General features: G+C 42.2%; 1 protein-coding gene across 1 annotated transcript in view; it reads left to right on the forward strand.

The window, feature by feature from the left end:
• ints4 (integrator complex subunit 4) overlaps positions 1-16,126 on the forward strand; it is a 44,083-nt gene extending 27,957 nt beyond the window's left edge. Inside the window, exons 15-22 of the mRNA XM_057839285.1 lie at positions 2,195-2,349; positions 2,416-2,509; positions 2,662-2,873; positions 5,652-5,711; positions 5,777-5,936; positions 6,790-6,933; positions 9,130-9,250; positions 14,355-16,126. Of these exons, the coding sequence (XP_057695268.1) occupies positions 2,195-2,349; positions 2,416-2,509; positions 2,662-2,873; positions 5,652-5,711; positions 5,777-5,936; positions 6,790-6,933; positions 9,130-9,250; positions 14,355-14,539 (1,131 nt within the window). The 3' untranslated portion in view covers positions 14,540-16,126. The remainder of the gene's footprint in view (positions 1-2,194; positions 2,350-2,415; positions 2,510-2,661; positions 2,874-5,651; positions 5,712-5,776; positions 5,937-6,789; positions 6,934-9,129; positions 9,251-14,354) is intronic.
• Positions 16,127-17,719: the final 1,593 nt, after the last annotated feature.

The following is a 17,719-nucleotide window of genomic DNA, read 5'->3' on the forward strand; positions in this document are numbered from 1 at the left end:
GGGAAGTGGAACCATGACTGTGCGTAGTGCTACCAATTGATATATGTTCTCTGCGTTGGGAAATAAAATAAGGTGTTAAGAAAAAGATCAATTGCTACCTTGCTTCCCCACATTGGTTCCCATGATATTTCTAATTGTGGGAAGAAGGACTGTAAGGCTTTAGCCAATTAAAATAAGGCTCCAAAGACTGCCAAAATTCACTCTACTCATTTTACGCTGCCTTTTATCTCTCTATAGAGGTAAAATGGCGTCATTACAGATTGAGCGCGACAACGCGTGAGTGGGTCGTGCAGCGCATGCATTAATTGCGTTAAATATTTTAACGTGATACATTTTTTAAAAAATTAATTACCGCCGTTATCGGGATAAATTTGATAACCCTACCTTAAACCTAAACTAAAGACTCTGGATGAGTGTAACATATTATGTCTGTAACGCTAAATACAATTAGAAAATGAATTAATTTAAAATATATATATATATATATATATATATATCAGAGGTTCCGCTAGACTTTTTCATGGTCTGTCATTTTGACTGACAGTGTCATAAAAATCCGGTCATAATCTATTTTTACGCGTCACTTACATTTTTGAAATGATAATAATGACATATTCAATAGTATTTAGTTTTCATTCATTTCTAATTAATGTTCTGTCCGAACAAGCTTAACAAGAGGCAAACAGACAGCGGAGTGCACCAATCAGCGACGGGCAGACGTGCCGTTAGCAAAGCGACGAGGGCAGGACGAGTGACTTGGGCGCGGAAGTAAACATACGAGGAGAACGGAGTTTATTCAACATGGCTAGCGCGAGACAGACTGTTGTCAATGTCTCGTGTCGATGTGTTTTAGCTCATTTAAAACTGAATTTACCGCGGATTGGAGCATATTCTCGGCTCTCCCGTTCGCCATCCGTGTTGTTGTCGAGACGACTTTCGGCGCGCAAGAGTGACGTTGCTCGTGAAGAACACGTCACGCAAATAAACAAATCTGATTTGTCGATTGATTTTGTATCTACTCGAGAGGCTGTGTCCCAGACTTTTCTCTCAGTGTTTGAAAAATACAGGGAGAACAGGCTGGTCGTGCCGGGCAAACACTCAGTTGCCTTGACATTTTTCCAAGTAAGGCCAACGACGTCATGCATCAAGAGAGACAATAGCTAATTAATATGCTCACTCGCCACCCTGTGGTATGGGGTGTGAATTGCAACCTGTCAAAATGACAGATGGACTTCAGTTTTTTCCGTCACCGTTTTAAAAAACCGGTCAACGACGGAAAATATTCAGTTAACGCGACCCCTGATATATATTTAAAAAAAGGCATGGCCGATATTTTTTTTGACGATTCCGGTTCTTTGAAAATGAGGTGATCGGACACGTCATTTTCCCAAAATACATAGGAAGTGACAAAAATACACTGGAAGTTAGCCAGAAATGACCCAAAATATACAGGAAGTGAGCAAAATACACTGGAAGGTGGCTAGAAATGCCCCCAAATCAACAGGAAGTGGAAAAAAAACACTGAAAGAGAACTAGAAATAACCCAAAATCAACAGAAAGTGACAAAAATATGCAGAAAATGCTCATAAATGACCCAAAATACATAGGAAGAGACAAAAATACACTGGAAGATAGCCAGAAATTAACCGAAATATACAGGGAGGGAGGGAGCAAAATACACTGGAAGGTGGCCAGAAATGCCCCCAAATCAACAGAAAAGGACCTAAATACACTGGACGATGCACAGAAATTCCCTAAAATCAAAAGTCAGTGACCTGGAAATGACCAAAAATCAACAGGAAGTGACCAAAATACACAGGAAGATACCCAGAAATGACACAAAATGTACAGGAAGTGACCAAAATGCACTGAAAGATAGCCAGAAAGGACCCAAAATATACAGGGAATGAGCAAAATAACCTAGAAAGTGATCAGAAATGCCCCCTACTCAACACGAAGTGACCATTATACACTGAAAGATGCCCAGAAATGAACCAAAATCAACAGTAAATATTAACCAAACTACATTGGAAAATGACCAGAAATGATCTAAAATCAACAGGAAGTGACCCAGAACCCCCCCAAATCAATAGGAAATGCCCCAAACTTGAATGTTGTGTTGCTTGTATCTTGAAGGACCGCTGTATTATTATTATTTTTGACTTGGAAATTTCATCTTTGGTTTTGAGTTTAGTTGCCTGGCAGGAAGCAGGTCCACGGTTCGGACTCCATCGACTCTCAGGGCGTGGAGTCTGCTCAGCTCTTCTTACGGCAAAGTCTGGAGAGGGTCGGCGCCATTCAGAACCTGGAAGCGCCAGGAGCTCGGGACCTTCTGGTCTTTACCATTCGGTAAGCTCGTCGAGCCGGCAAGCTGAAAAAGACGCTCGATCGCTTAGGCGCTTTTCCGCACGGCAGGGATTTGGAGAGACTGGGCCGGCTGCAGACGGAACTGGCCGGAGCCGCCGACTTCTGCGCCACTTACCTGCGCTGCCAGCTTCTCCTTATCAAGGTGCCTTGGACGTAGGAGGAAATAGGCCGCTTATTTTTAACTTAAAAAATATATATATAATTAGATATTTTGGGATTTTCAAATAAAAACCAAAGGGGAGCTACAGTAAAGACTGTTGGTAATGTTTTCAATTTATTTGTCTTTATGCTCAGGCGCTGCAAGAGAAGCTATGGAAGACGGCGGTTCCCCTCTGCCCCCAGCAGAACGTGACGGCTGCGGCGGCTGCTCGGCAGGTTCTGGAGGAGAGCTACAAGTTGGAGTTCATGTACAGCGGCCTTCAGAGCAGACAGCTGGCTGTCATCCATCACGTGCGCCTGCAGGCGCGGGCGCTCACGCTGGTCCTCACTGCTCGCGCCGCCCGCGGGTCAGTCGCCAATCATGTCAAACATTGACGTGCTAGATAGCAACAGGAAGTTAGCCCGACGTCAGGAAATAAAACACACGAGTATTCTATTCGAGTGTCAACATGAGAAACCTCCCACCTATCGGGGATTAAACCATTTGCAGTCAGGAATAACTCGAGTCAGCTTCAAAGTTTAACGTGCGCATGGGGTCTGCAGCTGCGCCACACGGCTGTGTAGCAGCGTGAATCGTCTCCCAACTCTCGAGTTCCCATGTTGCCTTTTTATTTAGTAGCAATAGTGCAATAGTCAAAACATGTCATAACACTGGGCGCGTGGTGCGCGATGATCGGTTAGTTCAGAATAGCAACAGTTTGTGAAGTGAGTCAGCTCAAACTGCTTCTCCTTATTTGGTGTTGTTTCTCAAAACTGGATACTTACTGTGAAACTAGGGCTGTCAAAATTATCGCGTTAACGGGCGTTAATTAATTTTTTAAATGAATCACGTCGAAATATTTGACGCAATTAACGCATGCACTAAATGACCCGCTCGCACATTGCCTCAAACAGATTACAATGAGGCCTTTTATGGACATTAAGAGTGAAGAGAATGCCACCGGCCACTTGGGGGAAGCGCCGTTCCATACTCATGTCATTTCTTCTAAACGTGGGGAGAATTAGTAGTTGTGAGACGTTTATGCTGTATTCACAATGCAATGCAAATTGCTATTTGTGCTCCACACATATTTCGGTAAGTTTTCTTTCTTTTAGTGGCAATTATGTGTCTTGTTGTATTTTGGGTAAGATATGTACAGAGACATGTTATACAGTAAAGGCGAGTGGACACAGGCGTTCTTTGGACCGCGCCATTTATTGGCATAAGCTTCTTCTTCACAACAAACATTAGTGAAAGCACAACAAAAATAATATTCCTATCTCTCCAAAAAAAAATAATGTTCACAAAAAGAAAAGCACTTCAATCTATAGTAATGAGGCCCTATTCTTACACACAGTTAAATAACAATTCAAAATGAGCTGGCATTCCATATCAAAATAGCTATGCAAAATACACGTAAAACTTAGACTTTGGTCACTCTATTTTTATTATTGTTATTTTTATTCTTCTTATTATTATATTAACTCTACTTTTGATTGAAAATTTTACGAATTTTATTAAAACAAAAACATGAAGAGGGTTTTTAATATAAAATTACTATAACAACAGTTATCTTTTAAGAACTACAAGTCTTTCTATCCGTGGATCACTTTAACAGAAAGAATGTTAATAATGGCATTTGTGTATTTATTGTTAAAATAAACAAATACAGTACTTATGTACAGTATGTTGTATGTATATATCTGTCGTGTTTCCATTCCAACAATAATTTACAGAAAAATATGGCATATTTTAGAGATGGTTTAAATTGCGATTAATTGCGATTAATTATGATTAATTCATTTTTAAGCTGTAATTAACTTGATTAAAAATTTTAATCGTTTGACAGCCCTATGTGAAACTTATTACAGCCCAACCTGGGGATTTTCCCCAGAAAAACATCCTGAGTTATGACCTTGGAAACTAGCTCTGGGAGTCATAGATAAGGCAGTCAACAGGCGTCATTGTGGAAGTTCAAAGGAATATATGAAGCACACATATTTAGAATGCACGAACATGAATACAGTCTCACATGCAAGCATATAGTTTCACAGCAGTTAATAATTGTGTTTTATAAGCTTGAATAAAATATTCTTTCACACCAGAAATGCCACCGAATTAACAGGAAGTGGCCCAAGAAGGGAGCTGATATCAACAGGAAGTGACCCTGAAATTTCCCCAAATAAACAAGTGACCCTATACAAACTGAAGTGACCCTAAAATGCCCCAAAATCAAAAGGTGACCTTGAAAGGCCCCCCAAATCAAAAGGAGTGACCCTGAAATGCCTCAAAATCAACAGGAAGTGAAGTGATTTTGCAATGCCTCCAAATCAACAGTAGTGACTGACATTTCCCCAAATCAACAGGAAGTGACAGGTAATCTACGGAAAGTCCAAGATGCCTCAAAATCAGCAGGAAGTGATCATGAAATGCCCCCGGATCAACAAAAATCACCCTGAAATGTCCCAAAATCAACAGGAAGTGGCCCGATGTGAACAGGAAGTGACTCTGAACATGTCCCCAAATCAACAGGAAGTGACACGTAATCTACAGGAAGTCAGAGATGCCTCAAAACCAACAGGAAGTGACCTTGAAATGCTAACAAATCAACAGAAATGACTTCTAATGACCCAAAATCAACAGGAAGTGATGCTGAAATGCCCCAACAACAACAGGAAGTGACACGTAATCTACGGAAAGTCCGAGATGCCTCAAAATCAGCAGGAAGTGACGTTGAAATGCCCCCGAATCAACAAAAATCACCCCGAAATGTCCCAAGATCAACAGGAAGTGACACGTTCTACAGGAAGTGACCCGATGTGAACAGGAAGTAACCCTAAAATGCCCCCAAATCAACAGGAAGTGGCCCGATAGGAGGAAGTGAGCCCAAAATGTCCTCAAATAAACAGTGATCAGACACAGAATAGAAATCAAGAGGAGCTGAACCGCAAACACCCCAAAATGAATAGGCAGTGACCAAAATACACTGAAAATGCCCAGAAATGACCCAAAATCAACAGAAAGTAAATAGTATACACTTGAAATACCCAAAAATGGCCCAAAATCAATAGTAAGTGACCAAGAAGTGTGAAGTTGATAAGTTAGCACTACAAGATGTTTTGAAAGGGGCTTGTGTTTCCCACAGGGAGGAAGATCTGCTTGCCGCTTGTGAAAAGTTCCTGCAGGAGCTGGACTCTTTCCACAGGTACGTTCTCCCGCCGCCGCCGCCGACCGGACAGACGCTGACTAGCGCTCGCCCTCCATCCGCAGACTGTTTGCGGCCGAGCTGCCTCACATGAGGGACGCTTTTGCCGATCGGCTGGCGGAGGCGGCTCGCCGGCCGGCGGCCCGCAAGCCTTCCGAGCTGGTCCGTGTGCTCCAGACGGCGCTGAGGCAGAGCGCTCTGCCGCAGCTGACGCTTCCGCTTCAGGTAGGGTCTGACCGCCATCCAATGATATGCAATTGCCCTAAAAACAACAGGGCGTGATCCCAAAATGACTGGAAATGACCCAAGATCAACAGGAAAAGATTCAAAATGAACAGGAAATGACCAAGAGATGTTCCAAAAGCAAAAGGAAGTGACCCAGGATTGCCCACAAAACAAACAGAAAATGACCTGGAAATTGCCCCAAAATGTACCATTTTCTCGGGACTACTCCCAAATACGAGTGGGAACCTCTGGATACCTCACGATACGATACGATACAAAGCTCACGATAACGATGATCTGACGATACAACGATTATCGATACGTCGGTCAGGAAATCATATCCTACAAACAACTAATTAACAGAAAAACAAGCTTCTAGTGTGAATTGGAATGAGTTTATCACTAGTAGACGTCCAATCCATTTGAAGTGGGAGGGTGGCAGCGAATGAATGAATGTTCATTCGCTGCCATCCCTCCAAAATAAACAGGAAATGACCCAGAAATTCCCCAAAAGTAACAGACAGTGACTCGGGAATGCTCTGAAAATTACCAGGAAGTGACCTAGGAAGGCCCAAATACAACAGGAAGTGACCTGAAAACAATAGATGTCCCAAAATGAACAGGAAATGACCCGAAATATCCCAAAAGCAACAGGAAGTGACACAGAAATGTTCCCAAAGCAACAAAAAGTGGTGAGCAATGAACAGAAAGTGACCTGGAAAATCCCCACTATGCACCAGAAATATCATTTTCAAAATACTACATCAAAAAAATGAAGGGGAAAAAAAAAAAAGTTTTTTAAATTTTGATTATTAGAAACAAAAAAGCTTTATTTGTGTGTTGTTGTGGGCAGATACACCGAGCTGTGGCTAACATCATCGAGCCTACGGGAGAGTCGGACAACCCGGTCAAGTTCACTTCCGGCCTGGTGGTGGCGCTAGACGTGGACGCCACTCTGGAGCACGTCCGGGACCCCCACAACTCTGTCAAAGTGGAGGTGAAATTGACACGTCGTCCTATCGCCGCCAGCTCTCCCCTCCCAAATGATTGTGAACGTCTATCGTCATTGACGTCCGATCGTTCTTGCGCTGTGAATTGAAATGACCTTGTTGTCGGAAGCGGTCCGATCCATTTGAGGTGGGAAGTATAGAAGTAACCCAGAAATGACATGTAATCAAAAGGAACTCATAGGAATGCATAGGAAGATACTGAGAAATCAACAGGAAGTGACCCGGAAATGACCCAAAATGAACAGGACGCGACCTTGGAATGACCCAAAATGAACAGGAAATGACCCAAGAGCAACAGGAAGGTACCCAGAAATGTACAGAATTCGCCAGGAAGTGGGCAAAATCAATAGGAAGTCACCTGGAAATGTACTGAAATCTAACTGGCAGTCACCCGGAATTGCTTAAAAGTTAGTAGGAAGTGACCAAAATGCATAAAGATAAACACAAATGAGCTAATATCAACAGGAAGTGACCTTAAAATGGCCCAAAAGCAATAAGAAGTGACCCCAAAATTGACTCAACAGGAAGTAACCCAGAAATGACAGGAAATCAACAGGAAGTCGCCCAGAAATGCCAAAAAATCGAGAGAAGGTGACCAAAATCCACAAGCAGACAGGGAGATGTACAGAAATCCACTGGAAGTGACCAAGGAATGACCCAAAATCAACAGGAAGTAAACTAGAAGTCACTCCGAATTGCCCAAAAACAAAAACAGAATGACTATCATACATAAGAAAATACCCAAAAGTGAACCAAAGTCATTAGGAAGTGACCTGGAAATGTCCCCAAAGTGAACAGGAAGTGATCCGCAAAAGACCCAAAGTGAACAGGAAATGACCCAAAATCAACAGGAAGGGACACGGAAATGTCCTAAAATAAACAGGAAGTGACCCGCAAATGACCCAAAATCAACAGGAAATGAAAACAAATTAACAGGAAGTAACCCAGAATTGACCCAAAATCAACGGGAAGTAATCCAGAAATTACACGAAATCAACAGGAAATCACTCAGAATTGCCCCAAAACCAGCTGGAAATGACCAAAATGATACATAGAACTGACACGAAATCAAGAAAAAAGTGACCAAAATACTGACGAAGATGCCAAGAAATCAACAGGAAGAGATCCAGGACTGACCCAAAATCAGTCACCCAAAAATGCACCAAAATCCACTGGAAGTGACCAAAATCAATAGAAAATGACTGGAAATGGCCCAAAATCAACAGGAAGTGACCTTAAAATGGCGCAAAAGCAATAAGAAGTGACCCCAAAATTGACTCAGAAATAACAGGAAATCAACAGGAAGTCGCCCAGAAATGCCAAAAAAATCAAGAGAAGGTGACCAAAATCCATAGGCAGACCCGGATATGTACTGAAATCCACTGGAGGTGACCAAGAAATGACCCAAAAAAACCAGGAAGTAACCCAGAATTGACTCAAAATCAACGGGAAGTATCCCAGAAATTACACAAAAATCAACAGAACAGAAAGTCACTCAGAATTGCCCAAAAACCAGCTGGAAATGACCAAAATGCATCGAAAGATACATAGGACTGACACAAATTTAAGAAAAAAGTCACCAAAATACTCAGGAAGATGCCCATAAATCAACAGGAAGAGATCCAGGAATGACCCAAAATCCACTGGAAGTGATCAAAATTAATAGAAAATGACTGGAAATGACCCAAAATCAACAGGAAGTGACCCAGAAATGAACCAAAATCAACAGGAAGTGACCAAAATACTTCATTTCAGGATTCCCTGAAATGAAAAAAAAATATCAACAGGACGTTAACTAGAGTTGACCAAAAATCAGCAGGAAGTGACCCAGAAATGGCCCACATTCGACAGGAAGTGACCCAGAATAGACCAAAAATCGAGAGGAAGTGACCCAGAATAGACCAAAGGTCGACAGGAAGTGAACCAGAAATTGCCCAAAAGTCGACAGGAAGTGAAACCGAAAAGACCTGAAATCAACATAAAATGGCTCAACAGGAAATGACCTTAGTAGGGACAGGAAGTGGTGACCTGTAAATGGCCCAAAGCTCATGTCTAACATGGTCAATGGTGCTGAACGACTTGGGGTGTCTTCAGATCCAAAAAGTAGTTCTTGAACATGTGCCTGAGTGGAAAGAGTTTGAAAAAAATCTCCTTTTTTGTATTGACCTCGTGCTGTCGTTTAGGTGGTTTACCCCGACGGACAGAGTCACGTGATCCAGCCGAAACCCGGAGACTTCCGCAAACCGGGACCGCAGCGCCACAGACTCATCACGCAAATCTACTTGTCGCACGGTGCCTGGACAGGTGGGTTTATCAGAAATGATCCAGTGTCACTTCCTGTACATTTTGAATCATTTCCTGTTGATTTTGGGGCATTCCCGGGTCACTTCCTGTTGATTTGGGGGCATATTTGGTTCACTTCCTGTTCAGTTTTGGGCATTCACAGGTCACTTCCTCTTGAATTTTGGTCACTTCCTGTTTAGTTTGTGCTTTCCAGTTTGTTTTGAATCTCTTCTTGTTTTGTTTTGGTTCCCGGGTCACTTCCTGTTCATTTTGGGACATCCCCGGGTCACGTCCTATTGATTTTGGTCACTTCCTGTTCATTTTAAGTCACGTCCTATTGATTTTGGGATATTCCCCGGGTCACTTTCTGTTCAATTTGGGACATTCCCGGGTCACTTCCTGTTCATTTTTGGTCACTCCCTGTTGATTTTGGTCACTTCCTATTGATTTTGGGATATTCCCTGGTCACTTTCTGTTTGATTTGGGACATTCCCGGGTCACTTCCTGTTGATTTTGGGACATTCCTTGGATACTTCCTATTGACTTTTGGTCACTTCCTGTTGATTTTGGGACAATTTTTGGACACTTTGTGTTCATTTTGACATTTCCAGGTCACTTCCTGTTCATTGGTCACTTTTTTAGTCACTTCCTGTTCATTTTAGGTCACTTCCTGTTGGTTTTGGGATATTCCCGGGTCACTTTCTGTTCAATTTGGGACATTCCCGGGTCACATCTACAGAGTCTCTCTGCAAAAAGGGCCAACAACAATTGTACTCCCTAAGGAAGCTTTACTCTTTTAACGTTGATAAGGCTATCTTGTCCTTGTTTTATAAATCTTTTATTGAATCGGTTCTTACTTTTGCTTTTATTGCCTGGTATGGAGGAATTAGCATGAAGGAGAAAAATAACATCAACCATATTGTCAAGGTCGCCAGTAAGATAATAGGCTGTCCACAGGTCTCATTAACAGATATTTATGAGAGGCAGGTCATGAGGAAGGCAAAACACATCCTGAATTGTGTACAACATCCCCTTCATCGCTCGTTTGAGGTCCTCCCTTCAGGCAGGAGATTCAGAGTCCCTTGTTTTAAGTTAAATAGGACAAAGAACTCCTTCCTACCCAGTGCAATTCGGTTGCTAAATTTGCACAATTCTTGCACTTAGATGCAAAACTGTCTATGGCATTTTAAATTTGTAGTCTGTGTTATTTTATTGTATGTGTATGAGTGGTTGTGTTTAGGCCTGTCGCGATAACACATTTTGGTGGGCGATAAATTCTCTCATAAATTATTGCGATATGCGATATTATTGCGCCCTCCCCCCAATTTTTTTTAACCAATTTACAATAACACAGTAAGAATACAGTATATTTTAATAATACTAAGTAATACTAAGTGCATCCATTTAAACGCAATAAACGTTTAATCTTAAATTAAAAAATACTTTTTAAGAAATCGCAACTAAAAACAACGGACCATGCCTCTTTTAAGTAAAAGACAATACCAATACCGCACAGGAACACAGAATAGAAAAAATGTCTTTTTCAAGGAAGAAATAAAATTGCACTTCAATAACTTAAGCATTTAGGCACAGAGGCATAAAGTTGTAGTAACACAAACAATTGCACTTCAACAACAACAACAACAACAGAGAAAAATAAATTAAGTAGCAGTAACAAAAATTGGGCTTCACTAAGGCTAGCTTAATACTGCAGTGGCCTATACTACGAACTGAGTTCAACCTCCCCAGAAGTAATCCAGTTTACCAGCAGGTAACCAGAGTTGACAAAACCTGGTTGTCTAGTTTGTGGTCAGTCGGTGCTACGACGCTGATTATGAGGTTGATTAGTCGAACCTGTGACAACCCAGTCAGAGTTACTGCGCGTTCACATAAAAGGGGGCGGACACCAGAGTCAAACACTACTTGTGACGATGGCACGGGCACCTTACTTCACGGAGGAGGAATGCGCGATGATCATGCGGAGTTATGAGGAATTAAAATCCACCCTCACCGTGAAATCCAACACCGTTTCAGCGAGTAGAGCGCGACGGGTCTGTTGACAGCGAATTTACAGATCGTGTGATTTGTGAATGCGTCAATATGCCAGTTTACTTATGTCCATGCAAAGAAATAAAGCCTGCTGTCAGGACAATAAAATAAGATTTGGTACGTTAACAGTAAGAAATCATTTATGGCGCATCACCACATGAAGCAGGATAATTGTATGTTTAGTCCCATTGACTGTATGAATACGTATGTCCTTTTTTTTTTTTCCCCCTTAGTTTGGGCCTAAAAAATCAAGCCCGACTCGAGCCCGATCAATTAACTTGATTTGCAGGCCCGAGCCCGACCCGACCCCCCCCCCCCCCTCCTCCATAATTTTATGTTATCTTTGTGAGGACTCAGGAGAAGAAGGAAATGCGGGGATGCCATGCGTTGTTGCGTGAATTAAAGCCCGTCTTTTGTAACGAATTTTCACAGTTAAACAAGACTGTAAGATGAGTATTCAATAAACATTTATATCTTTTATATTTGTGCGTCTGTCCTATCAGTGGATTTGACATTTAATTTAATCTCTTCCAGTTGGCAGAAAAAAACGCAAGTTTTCTCAATGTTTACGTAGTCTTCATATTTCTATGATTATTATTAACTCATTTACACAACGAAATAACGCTGGAAAAGTCCGTTAAATATATTTCTTGTATATGAGAGCAAAGCTCCGCATTCGTTTACATTCAGCAATTTCAACGATCAATTTGAAGCGTTTCCATACCCCACTTCGAATCGCACGGCATACAGTGAAGTGTTCTTACGCAGATATTCAGCATCACCATTGGAATGCATATATTGTCCCTGGCGAAAGAGCGCACGGAGAGGCACACAATCTGCCCGTTTGTGAGGGCCTGACTTCGGCGGGTTACATTATAGCGACGTCCGCCTCGATCAGTTGGCACAGGTAAAGAATTCCCTCAGCTGAAAATCTTTCACGGAGAACATCTTCCGGGTACGCCAGCGGATTCTGGCGGTCTCCAAAAACCCGTGCACAGAGCCCCTCACAATCCGCGCGCCAATGTCGTATGGGTCGTCCAGGTACGCTGTCATTGTCAGGAGGACACGTCCGCGGAGGAGTGCTGTTTAATTATAGCGTGGTTAATTAGAATTCTGGGGTTAAGCAAGATCTAACTCTGAGACGACCAGGTTTGGCGTGTGTTGCCATGGCAACACTTCTCGGTTCCAACATATCCACCTTTCGTAGTCTCGCTTAGCTGCGAACTTAGGTCGCACGTGATGAAGTTACTCTCGAAGTTACCCTGCTACGCCAGAAAACTGGCTTCGTAGTATAGGCCACTGGTCTTAATGCACAAGAACGATTTTTTGTCATGTCTGTTTTTTTTGGTGTGCCCCTTCAGACTGCCTTTGTCCATGGAGCCCATTCAAGTATCATGCATGAGCACTAATTCGCAGCCCGGGATGCGCTCAGCAAATTGACCCGCATGCCCAGAAGCATCAAAACAAATTACACATGCTAGCTGTATGTCATTCCAGGGTGATCATATTTTCATTTCCAAAAAGATGACACAAATAACAGACACTAATAATCCCCGTTTAGTCTTTTATTCAAAGTTTATATGGACTGATAGAATGCATACATGCACGCACATAAGCCTTGACTCGTGTGCGTGACATGACGTCGGTGCGTCAATTTGGCCCGTCTCGGCCATGTAAGCAATACTGAAATATTGCCCATTCGGCGCATAGAATGAAAATCGAAAATTGTCAGGCTTATCCGTTTCTTCATTTATTTATTTATTTTTTTATGACTGTGGTCAAGCCCGCTTCGTGCATAGAAGCAGAGTTCAAGCTAGAAGCTAATGCTCAGCTACATCGCTCCAGTCCTTCCTGCCGCTTTCGCTTTGCTGACATCATTGCTGCATGAATTCCGATTCGGGAGACTTGAAAGTTCAGACTGCCAGCCAAATTCTGGAAAAATGGGGCCCAGATCAGATTTGGAATGGTCCACTTCTATGCGACTTGTCACGTTCAGACCGTCAAGTTAATGCTTCAATTGAGTCGGAAAAACACGAAAAAATCGGATTCGTGCATGAAGACCTGCAGTATGAACCTAGGCTAAGTGTCATTAAACAGAGGTAAAACGGTCTCATTTCTTCAGCAATGTACGCTGACAGTGCACTCAGCCCCGCCTCCCCCCATTGAATGATGGTCACGCAAACTCAAATGTATAAAACGAACATACCCAGAAATCAATAAAACACAGGGAATCCTCGTAAAAGCATTTTGCGCTGTTGGTAACAAGCAAGCCAAACTTTTAACAGCACGTCCACAGCACATCTGTCGCGCGCGCACACATGCACGTGAGGCGGTAAATCGCAGCGGGAAAATTACCGCCTTCGTTTTCATTTACCGTGCGATAAATGGAATTATTGCATATTGCGACAGGCTTAGTTGTGTTATCTGTTATCTGTATGCTTACCTGCTGTAAGACAAGTTTCCCCTTCTTAGGGGACTATAAACTTTGAACTGAACTGAACATCCTGTTCATTTTGGGTCACTTCCTGTTGATTTTGGTCACTTCCTGTTCATTTTAGGTCACTTCCTATTGATTTTGGGATATTCCCCGGTCACTTCCTGTTGATTTTGGGACATTCCTGGGACACTTCCTATTGATTTTGGGTCACTTCCTGTTGATTTTGGGACATTCCCGGATCACTTTCTTTTTGATTTTGGGTCATTTCCTGTTCATTTGAGGACAATTTTTGGACATTTTGAGACATTTCCAGGTCACTTCCTGTTCATTGGTCACTTTTTGAGTCACTTTCTGTTGATTTTGGGTCATCGCCTGTTCATTTTGGGGCAACTTCAGGAAGATCACCAATGGAAAAACAGTAAGAGTTGAACGAACATTTAATCGTGGCTTTTTTTTAAATATCAAATGGTTTAGAATGACACTGAAAGATGAGCGTTCGCAGCCAGTCCTCCCAGTTAAAGTGAATTGGACGTCAACGGCTGGCAATGAGTTTAAAAATAAGTCACTATTTTTGCGTGAAAGGATCGATATATCTTGCCCTACACGAGTCAAAATGTGATATACTCTCCCTCCTTTTAGAACCTTGTCATGTAGAAGTGCGCCTCCTGCTGGCCTACGGCTCCTCCTCCATTCCCGGAGACCCCAAGCCGGCGTGGACTGACGGCCCGGACGGCTTCCCGCCACCGGAGGGCGGCACGGAGGGAACCATCGCCTTCAGCGAACCGGTCAAAGTCTTCATCATGCCCAAACCCGCCAGACGCTAACACCTCATGCCTGATTACGGCTAACTAAAATGATTATGTTATTGAATTTTTTTTTTTTTTTTTTTTTTTAAGTAAAAGTGAAAAGTACAAGCAAAGCGTATTTTATTCCTTATTCATTTTGGGGCGTTTTTCTTGTCACTTCCTGTTGATATCTGGTCTTTTTTTTATTTTGGGGCATTTTTGGGTCACTTCCTGTTAATTTTAGGGCATTTCCAGGTCAATTTCTTTTGATTTCGGTCACTTTATGTTGATTTCAGGGCATTTCCAGGTCACTTCCTGTTGATTTTAGGGCATTTCCAGTTGACTCCCTGTTGATTTTGGGCACTTCCTGTTAATTATAGGGCATATCTGGTTCATTTCCTGTTAACTTTGGGGCACTTCTTGTTCATTAGTCACTTCCTGTTGATATGTGGTCACTTCCTGTTAATTTTAGGGCATTTCCAGGTCACTTCCTATCTCTCATATGACATAAATATGTTACAGAAAGTATTTCTGAACCCTTTTCATTGGTTTAGGACAGAGGTGTCCAAACTTTTTGCCAGATTTGGTGTGGCAAAAATGTGGGGGGCCGACCTTGGCTGACGGCCTTAATGTAGAACAATATATTTAAGCAACTTTTAGCAAGCCATTCTGTCTGTCACATTTGCTTTATTTTTTATTTTTTTTAATTAATAATTTCAACAATCTCGCAACTAGCCTTTGTGGCGTTCTCTTTCGACTCTCGGGATCTTGCGAAATACTGCTGCAGTGAAATTAAACTAGCTTCAAGTTGCTTCAATTTCTCGCTGCGTATCTTCCCTGTAATCTTGTTGTACATGTCAGCGTGTCTTGTTTGGTAAAATCACCTCACATTGAACTCTTTCACACTAGAAAACCCAGCAGAGGCCGACTCGGCCTTTCTCAAGACAAATACTCCTAATATTCCCAAGCAATGGCCGATTTGGGCTCTCCTAAAAAAACTGAGAGGTGGCCAAAATGACCCAAGTGCTTTTGAATTAGCAAGTCGTTGTCAGACAGACAGCAACCATTCATGTGTAAATGCAACCGCTAGACATAAATTGTGGTAGTATGTGGCTCAAACGGAAGGGAACACACCACAGTTGCATTTTTCATGTGATTGTGTCAGTTCAAGTGAAGTTACATTTATTTATAGAGTTTATCTTTTTACACAATTTTTAACTCACTTCTCCTATACTCCACACACAAAAAAACAGAAAAAAATGGCCCAAATGTGTACATTGCTTTAAAAAAAAAAGTGTTTTAGAACTGCAATTTAAATGTAAAGCAGGAGTTGTTTCTATAGAAGGACTGAATCGGGCATGGATCATGGATTTAAAATACACATTTGGGCCATTTTTTTTCCTTCTGTTTTGTGTGTGGAGTATAGGAGAAGTGACTTAAATGGTTATTTAAAAAAAAGGGTAAAACTCCATAAGTAAATATTGCTTGACTTGAACTGACACAAACTATCACATGAATAGTTCAACCGGGGTGTGTTCCCCTCCGTTTGGGCCGCATAACAACACAGTCTATTTATTAAGTCTGTGTGCAGGCCAGACGTTATTGGTCTTATGATGGAGGCTGGGGGCCGGATGAAATTTGACCACGGGCCGCATTTGGACCCCGAGCCGCACTTTGGACATGTCTGGTTTAGGAGAAAAGCAGTAAGGCAGGACATGCAGCAGTGGTAGGATCAGACACGGCGCTCCGCATCTGCATAACACGCACTGCGCGTAGGGCACCAACTCTGCCTGAAGGGGCACAAAAAAAAAAAAAATCAAGTTTGTAAAAAATCCTAACAAATAGTAATTTTAACAACAATAATAATAACAATATATAGTATTTAAAATAAAACTTATAACTGATAAATGCAAGTAATACAAATATACAGTTGTGGTCAAAAGTACATACACTTGTGAAGAACATAATGTCATGGCTCTCTTGAGTTTCCAGTTATTTCTACAACTCTGATTTTTCTCTGATAGAGTGATTGGAACAGATACTTCTTTGTCACAAAAAACATTCATGAAGTTTGGTTCTTTTATGACTTTATTATGGGTGAACAGAAAAAAGTGATCAAATCTGCTGGGTCAAAAATATACATACAGCAGCGCTAATATTTGGTAACATGTCCCTCGGCCATTTTCACTTCAATTAGGCGCTTTTGGTAGCCATCCACAAGCTTCTGGCAAGCTTCTGGTTGAATGTTTGACCACTCCTCTTGACAGAATTGGTGCAGTTCAGTTCAATTTGATGGCTTTCTGACATGGACTTGTTTCTTCAGCATTGTCCACAGGTTTAAGTCAGGACTTTGGGAAGGCCATTCGAAAACCTTAATTCTAGCCTGATTTAGCCATTCCATTACCACTTTTGATGTGTGTTTGTGGTCATTGTCCTGTTGGAACACCCAACTGCGCCCAAGACCCAATCTTCGGGCTGATGACTTTAGGTTATCTTGAAGAATTTGAAGGTAATCCTCCTTCTTCATTATCCCATTTACTCCTGTAGAGCACCAGTTCCATTGGTAGCAAAACAGCCCCACAGCATAATACTACCACCACCGTGCTTGACGGTAGGCATGGTGTACTTGGGGTTAAAGGCCTCACCTTTTCTCCTCCAAACATATTGCTGGGCATTGTGGCCAAACAGCTCAATTTTTGTTTCGTCTGACCACAGAACTTCCCTCCAGAAGGTCTTATCTTTGTCCATGTGATCAGCAGCAAACTTCAGTCGAGCCTTAAGGTGCCGCTTTTGGAGCAAGGGCTTCCTTCTCGCACGGCAGCCTCTCAGTCCATGGAGATGCAAAACATGCTTGACTGTGGACACTGACACCTGCGTTCCAGTCAGCAGCTTCTAATTCTTGGCAGATCTGCTTTTTGGTGATTCTCGGTTGAATCTTCACCCTCCTGACCAATTTTCTCTCAGCAGCAGGTGATAGCTTGCGTTTTCTTCCTGATCGTGGCAGTGACAAAACAGTGCCATGCACTTTATACTTACAAACAATTGTTTGCACTGTTGCTCTTGGGACCTGCAGCTGCTTTGAAATGGCTCCATTATGCTTCAGTCGCATATTTGGCAGAAGTTTATTCTTGAAAGGAAATGTCATCGAAAAGACAACGAGAGTCGGGGGCAGAAAAAAAGGAAGAGGAAAAAGGAGCGAGATGATGCCCGCGCATCACT

Source organism: Corythoichthys intestinalis, chromosome 6 (genome assembly GCF_030265065.1).
Source record: "Corythoichthys intestinalis isolate RoL2023-P3 chromosome 6, ASM3026506v1, whole genome shotgun sequence".
Classification (NCBI taxonomy): domain Eukaryota; kingdom Metazoa; phylum Chordata; class Actinopteri; order Syngnathiformes; family Syngnathidae; genus Corythoichthys; species Corythoichthys intestinalis.